At 34.1% G+C, this 7,302-nt stretch overlaps 2 protein-coding genes across 5 annotated transcripts; both read left to right on the forward strand.

Annotated features, from left to right (window-relative positions):
- The first annotated feature begins 174 nt into the window (after positions 1–174).
- Positions 175–3,547, forward strand: LOC124212539 (tumor protein p63-regulated gene 1-like protein). 3 transcript variants are annotated; one of them, XM_046612680.2, is made up of 7 exons: positions 224–264; positions 433–542; positions 971–1,172; positions 1,333–1,509; positions 1,778–1,885; positions 2,582–2,715; positions 2,793–3,547. In XM_046612680.2, the coding sequence occupies exons 1-7, from the start codon at positions 239–241 to the stop codon at positions 2,978–2,980; spliced, it is 945 nt and encodes a 314-aa protein (XP_046468636.1). In that variant the 5' UTR covers positions 224–238; the 3' UTR covers positions 2,981–3,547. The 3 variants fall into 3 exon arrangements, with proteins under 3 accessions (XP_046468637.1, XP_046468636.1, XP_046468638.1); XM_046612681.2 differs by having other exon boundaries at positions 175–542; XM_046612682.2 differs by lacking the exon at positions 1,778–1,885 and having other exon boundaries at positions 2,793–3,546.
- Positions 3,548–3,905: 358 nt separating this feature from the next.
- Positions 3,906–6,396, forward strand: LOC124212538 (C1GALT1-specific chaperone 1). Of its 2 annotated transcripts, none has more exons than XM_046612678.2 (4): positions 3,906–4,122; positions 4,394–5,316; positions 5,472–5,773; positions 5,943–6,396. In XM_046612678.2, exons 2-4 carry the CDS (start codon positions 4,503–4,505, stop codon positions 6,150–6,152), a joined length of 1,326 nt encoding a protein of 441 aa, XP_046468634.1. In that variant the 5' UTR covers positions 3,906–4,122; positions 4,394–4,502; the 3' UTR covers positions 6,153–6,396. The 2 variants fall into 2 exon arrangements, with proteins under 2 accessions (XP_046468634.1, XP_068989735.1); XM_069133634.1 differs by lacking the exon at positions 3,906–4,122 and adding an exon at positions 4,145–4,225.
- Positions 6,397–7,302: the final 906 nt, after the last annotated feature.

Below are 7,302 nucleotides of genomic sequence, written 5' to 3' on the forward strand. Positions count from 1 at the left end.
CATTTACGAATTACATTCATGAAACTTTTTTTACAGCTTTATATTACTCGCCAACGAGCTTATCAAATTCATTGACCAGCAAATCTCGTACCTGATTGTACTTGCACAGTTTTCGGCAGTTAATTCTCATTCAGTCAAATAAATTTTTAGAGATTATAATTCTCATGGTGAACAGTAAACCTGACATCTGGCGATATCAGATCATATCACAAGAAGGTGTTTTCCGTATTTTCAATTGATGTGCGGGATTATCGTAATCGTATCGTGAGTTGGGATCATTCGGAAGATGATTATTACAAGTTACAGTCCATAATAGTAAAAGATATTTCTCTAGAACTGTTTATAATATACACATCATCAGGTTTGGTCTCTTGCCCCTATAAGCTTAATTTTTCTCAATTTGTACGAACCTAACCTCAAAATGGATGACAGCTCGCTAGATGAAGGCCCATCAGTAGATTTTGGTCGTGCGACTTTAGAAATTGCCAAAGAAAATGAAGCTTCTCACCAAAGTCAAGGAGAGACTTCCTCCAGAAATACTGGTATTAAAGTACTTACTGATTAATCAGTCTTACGTCGTTAATACTTTGATGGACAGATGAACAATTATACATATATTTACTACAAGATAATTTATTCAGAGCTTGCTAATTTTTTATACTGCACTTTCATTACACAAATAAATTGCATTCTTTGAGAGAAAGAAATCAATTTGTCTGTGAGTTCAAAGTATTTACCTTAATTTCTGTGTAAATTTACAATCTCAATGTGAAATAGATTGTGAACCAAAGTATCCTTCAATTGTGTATATTCTTTTATAATATGCAATGGAACACAAATGTTGACATTGAAGAGGAATCTACATTGTAACTCTTGAATAAGTCGATTTACGCATTAAATTGACAGTTTTAGTGCTTGCCAACAAATTTTACAGCATTGATTTACATCTGTTCTTCACCGTTGCTTTCAGTTCCAGAAATTACAAGTGCCAATAATGTGCCCGGAGTAGCGCAGACACCAAAAAATGTCACCACTCTACCATTTAAACGTCTTGATGCCCACACTTTTTTCTCAGATAGGAATGATGTTGTGGAAAGAGCTATTAAAGATTGTACTGATACTTTGACCAAAGATGTAGATGGAGAAATCATTGGCTGCTGGCTTTTGACACAGTTTGTAGTATTTACATTGCAATTTTAAACGTTTTTCCAAAATTAAAATATATTTTTGAACTACGAGCAAGTTTAAATAGAAATGGAATTACTCATTGAGTGTCACTATTAGAAAATTTACGTGACAGTAATGAAATGTGATTTATACTATTTTATCTAGGATCAGTCTCTGGGATACAGAAAAAGAAAGGCTTGTCTTATTGACACAAAATGCACTCTTCTCAGTTAAATATGACTTCATATCACTCAAGGCATTGGAATTTAGTAGAGTACCTTTGTCAGAGATCGATACAGTTGTAAATGGAGAACTTGTTTACCCACCAACATCACTTGTACCGTAAGGGCTTCTATATCATACTCATTATGGTCACATAGAATTTTATAACTTAATCATTTGCAAGTAACATTTACAGAAAGTAAGAGGAAAGTGTAATGTAATTTTATTTGTACTCTATTTTACGAAGAATGTTAAATTGCTTTTAACAACATTCACATGTCTGGGAAACATTCTTTCGTACATATATTATTGGTGAATCTCGTTTTTTATTAATCTCATGCAGATTGATTTACACATTGCATCTAGCAGTCCTTTTAATTATTTCTAGGCGATTAAATGGCTTAGCAGAGGGTGTATCGTCTATCTTTCATAACGCTGTTCGCCAACAGTGGTCATCCTTCACTGCACGCTCCAGTTTTGGGGAATTTGAGTCTAGGTACATCCATGGGTCGGATGTTACATAAATTTTTCCGTAGTTAGAGTACTCCCTTACGCATTGCTTTCACTTTTCTTAACTCATCTATCTCGATATTTTTTATATTTTTTCTCTATAATTTGTGCAGTTATAGAATTTTTCTAACGGCTAAGTAACTTTGATCCTTTGTTCAATTTCCTGAATGCACAATCCTAGCTTTCAGACACACGTTTTCTAAATAATTTATTACGTAGCATGACAGATACTATCTCAATGATAATGTATTAAATATAATGAAGACAATTTTGTCTTGACCTTGGTGACTTGTTGACTAATGTTATTCTTGGATATGAAGGTCAGAACTCAAAACACTTTTTAAAATTTTTTTTAAATAAAAAAAAAAAAAGAAAGTGTTTTGAGTTCTGACCTTCATATCCAAGAATAACATTAGTCATCTATTAAATATAATATTGCATGTTTCATTTATGTTTACTAATGATTCGTTTTAAATTGTATCTAGTAGTGTGCGTATGTTGTTATTATCGTAGCTTTTCAAAATGATATTTCAGATTGCAACATCACGTATCTAGGTAGAGTCTCGCACCCAGTAGACATCAGTTGATTTTTAGTTTATTTTATTTCATACTATTTGCATTGATATAATAATGCCCTATAGAAAAAAATTGTGAAAGCTCTAAGCTGAAATACTCTTCACAGAGGACGAAATATGGTTGGGTTACAACTTATGTGGAACAAAGGAAAGCCTTTACCTTTAGAAAAGAAATGGAACCCATTCGTTAAAAATATTCCGTGGCTTACATTTGCCAGCCATCCGTTATTCTGGCATAAGGGTAAGTAAGCATGATATTAAATTGCGTTAATGAATTTTTTTTAGTTATATGATATAATCATGCATTTCTTTTTACAGGTACAGATCTGGAAAAAATGAAGTTTGACGTGGAGGGATTGCATGCGGCGCTAGTCAGTTTAATAGGAGAAAATTGTCATGTCGTTTCTAATTCAATCGTACTAGAAAATTATTTAGGTCTAGGAGCCCTGTTGCATAATAGAAATGCTCTAGGATTTTTTAAAATTCGTGGCAAAGTTAGTTTTTAAATCTATCCAAGTTTTTAGGCACGTAAAAAATGTATTTTTTTGCTGTTCAATATATCGATTAAGTTTTCGGCAGATATTCAAATGCATAACGTTAATACAGAAAAAGATTCCAGTAATTTATTATGAAAATTTTCTATTCATCAATATAAATTTATCATGTGTTATAAGTATATGGATGTAATGATATCAGTGAAGTTTTACAAATGCAAAAAAATTCAATAGCATACATGATCGACTTTAAGTACGTAACGTAGCCAAATAAAATGGTAGGGAAATTTTAATGTGCTGTACGATTATGTTTTTCTTCTAATTCTATATCATCACAATGACTGTTGTAACTGATACATATTCAATATATTTGAAAAATGTTTATTAGACTGGGCCAAAAAAAATGAAGAATTGGCCCAGTCTAACGTTTATATTAATAATTGATATAATGCACACGTTTGCTTGTGTACTGTGGCAATGCTTGTTGGCATACTATTTTTTAATCATGTAATATCGCACTATGTGGTGCAAGTTTACATATAATATGAATAAAAATCAACTCTGAAATGTAAATAATTATTTAGATGTGCAAAGTTATCATTTAAATGTACACCAATTTACATGGTAAATACTACAGAAGTAATACGAGGCAATGATACTCTGTGAGATACTTTGTTGATATTGAGGTGCGATTTGATAAAGTGAGTTCGTAAAAAAAAGAATGCAAAAATTCATTGTCAGAAATATTTTCATCACGTCGAGAAATTAAAGAATTACGCAAACCAGGTGAGTTGGGTGATTGTTCTCGAATTTAATAAACTCGGTTTGCACCGTGCAGGTATTTTCGAATAGTAAAAGTGCGCGCAGTAAGAATTTCGAGCTCGGGGAAGAATAGATTTGCAAGAAGATTTAAGAGCTACCGGTGGCTACCGCGACTTCATCGGTAGTGGGGTTAAGGACCTCCATTGAGATTGATCCGTCTACACATAGATCTTCGAATTTGTGTGGTGAAGCAATTTTATGGCGATTACTTTTAGTTTGATCCGTGACAATGGTATCATTGGAAGATATTCAACGCTTATTGTTGTATTTACAATTTTAATAGGATAATCTAATTGTATTTATTCTCGTCTTCTTATCGTCGTTACCTTAAGGTTAGTCAAGATCATTTCCTTCAACAGGTGTTGTTGCGCAGATGCTATATCGTCATAATAGAAGCATTCTTGCATGATTTAAATATCCTTCATTGAATACCAGGCAAGGATAAGCTACGTAAAAACAATGATTCAGGGAATTGAAAAATCGAAATATAACGGGAAGCTATATAAAAATATTAGTATTAGTCTAGAGTTTTATATATAATCTAAATAATTGATGGATTTTTTTACTCATGCTTCCTAGTACTGTTATTTCTTCTGTTTTCAGAGAGAAACCTTGAACATTGTACATCGTCGACATTCATTAACTCGCTGACCGGATGTCGTCTGGAGGTTTCGCAAGTAGGTCAATCAGATAAAGCCACGTATCCGGCAAAATGGTTTTTCTGCTGGTAAAAACTAAAGCCGTATTCTTCATCGGCTTTACAATTGGTGGGATTCTTGCACTGATCTTAATGTTAGCTGAAGATTTAATTAGTACCAAACCTGTTTGCAATGTGAGACCATCAAGATTGTACAGAAATCTAGAGGAAAAGGAGAGCGAGGTAGAGGGAGAGAGCTACCGAAAGTGGCTACGCCTTCAAAATGTAAAAATCTCTAAAGCTGACATGGATGAATTGATGTATGCCAAAAAATACCATACAGCAGCAACAAATAGTCCAATCTTAGAGTCAGATTGGCTGAAATCAAAAATTCATATTACATGTGTAGTATTCGTCGAAAAGATCAAGCTTGCCAATGCCATAAAAAATACTTGGGCACCACATTGCAACAGGATATATTACTTCGGAGCTGAAAAGGATAAACGAATTCCTATAATCAAATTCGACATAAAACTTACATCTTCTTGGCAACTTCTCTGTGAATCAATAAGATATATCTGGCAGGATGTATCAAATTATAAAATATCCTTAGACACCCAAGCCAAAGACAAAATAGAATGGTTGATTTTTGTGAAAGATGACACAATGGTTATACCAGAAAATTTAAGGTACTTTGTAGCTCCGATGGATTTTGACAAAGGCTACTATTTGGGTCACCCCATCACTCTATGGCAACAAGCGTACAATGTAGCACAGGCAGGCTATGTCCTTAGCAAGGGCTCGTTTCTGAAAATTGTATCCAACTTCAATACCACAGAAAAGTGTGCCACTGGTGGTAAATATTGGAAGAAAGAAGATTATGATCTTGGTTAGTAGGAGGAACAGATTATATTTAATCATACAGTACGCTCAGTAAAGTTTAATATCCCCATGTCTGATTTCAATATTGTAGATAGATTTAGAACTTATGTTTTAGCCTACAGTCCGCAGTAAAATTAATTATTTGAATTTCTTTATATGCAGGAAAACACTTGGGTTCTATGGGTATTTATCCATTGGATACTAGAAATGAAGATTTGAGTGGGATCTTCCATGGCTATTCGCTACAAAGTCTTTTATGGGGTGTAGCCAAATCTGGTAGCTATTGGACCCATTCCCTATATCCTATAGGGCCTGATTGCTGCTCGCCTAGATCGATAACGTTCAGTGCAGGAGTGCCGGATGAAATGTACAACACATATTATATGCTTTACCGCCTTAATGTTTACAAAGGGAATGGTACTTACAGTAATCAACCAGCGGCTACGGATATTCCGGACCAAGAGGTGAGATATTAATTTTTTTTTCCATCAGTATTATTCAAAAATACAACAGTGTAAAAATTCTGTTTCTACTTAGTTTTGTTCAACTACACAGTACAAATGTTAGCTAATATCAAATATTATTTATGACAATTATTTTTACTAACTGAGTGCTTTAAATATGTTTTTTTAGATGTGGAAGATTATACTTGAGGAAGAATTCAACATCACTAATATAAATCAAATATCCAGCCAGCAATATTACAAAATTTGGCGCGATAGATACTCGGAACCAGAACAATTCATTAAGAATAATTACAAAAATATGCCTGATGTATTGAGCTCACTACTCACAGCTTATGAAGCTGAAAAAAAATTAGATCAAAATAATACATTAATATAGTGACGTGTTCTCATGTTATGGATTTGATGTATTAAATTCTCAGATGCGTGAGGTAAGAAACATTGTTCCTAGTCAATGGAATCTGAGGTGCTTACAATTCCTTTGCAAACGTATGTACAATTGAATTTATTTATTTGAAGGGAAGATCCTAATACATATATTCATATAAAACTTAAAGATATAATGTAAAATGTATCAAGACTCTTAATGCTTATTAATACCATTTAAATAATTCCATATTGTATATGATGCCTTGGGCTTGAGTTTTAATTATTATGCCTCCTAAAATCATACATAGTATTAAAGTTCGAAACCAAAGTGTGGATGACGGATGTTCGAATGTTCAGAAAGTGACGTCACTCAAAATTTTTTTTTTCTTGACGTCATCGATCTATAGTAATCGTCGATGACGAAAATCAGTTAGCCGAATTCGTCATTCTGGAAACAACCACGCAGTAGAGAGGATGTATGAGAATCCCGCTCCGCAGATTTCGAGTACCAGGTTCTGTATCCCCGTGGTTCCTGCACTCCGGGTCCGCTACCTGGTGAAACTCGACTTCCAGGACAAGCGCTCCGTGGTTCCTGCGCTCCAGGTCCGCTACCTGGTGAAACTCGACTTCAGGGACAAGCGCTCCGTAGTTTCTATACTCCAGGTCTGCTACCTGGTGAAACTCGACTTCAGGGACAAGCACTCCGTAGTTTCTACACTCAAGGTCCACTACCTGCAGGAACTCGACTTTCAGGACAAGTGCTCCGTAGTTCTGGCTGTCCAGGTCCTTGACTTGGTGACTTTTGACTTTCAGGACTAATTTTCAAGTGTACAAGTTTGATTATTGAAAACGTTATGTCTTGTACTATCAAATCAATATGCATGCTTCAGATAACATTTTGAATCCGAAAAAAAACCGAACGACCAGGATCAACAAATTAAAATTGGTGAGTAATTGGCATAGTATACATAGGAATAGGAATACTTATAAAATATTTACAAATTTAGATAGCTATGAAGAATGAACAGCTTTGTGAAAGGTAGGTTTTATTTTTATCAATGAGCATTTTTCTGTTAATGAGCTACTATTTATTTAATAAATGGGCATCGATAACATCCTTTTTAATCATATAACATTTCCGGTGGTGTTTCCACGAAATA

Source organism: Neodiprion pinetum, chromosome 2 (assembly GCF_021155775.2).
Source record: "Neodiprion pinetum isolate iyNeoPine1 chromosome 2, iyNeoPine1.2, whole genome shotgun sequence".
NCBI lineage: Eukaryota > Metazoa > Arthropoda > Insecta > Hymenoptera > Diprionidae > Neodiprion > Neodiprion pinetum.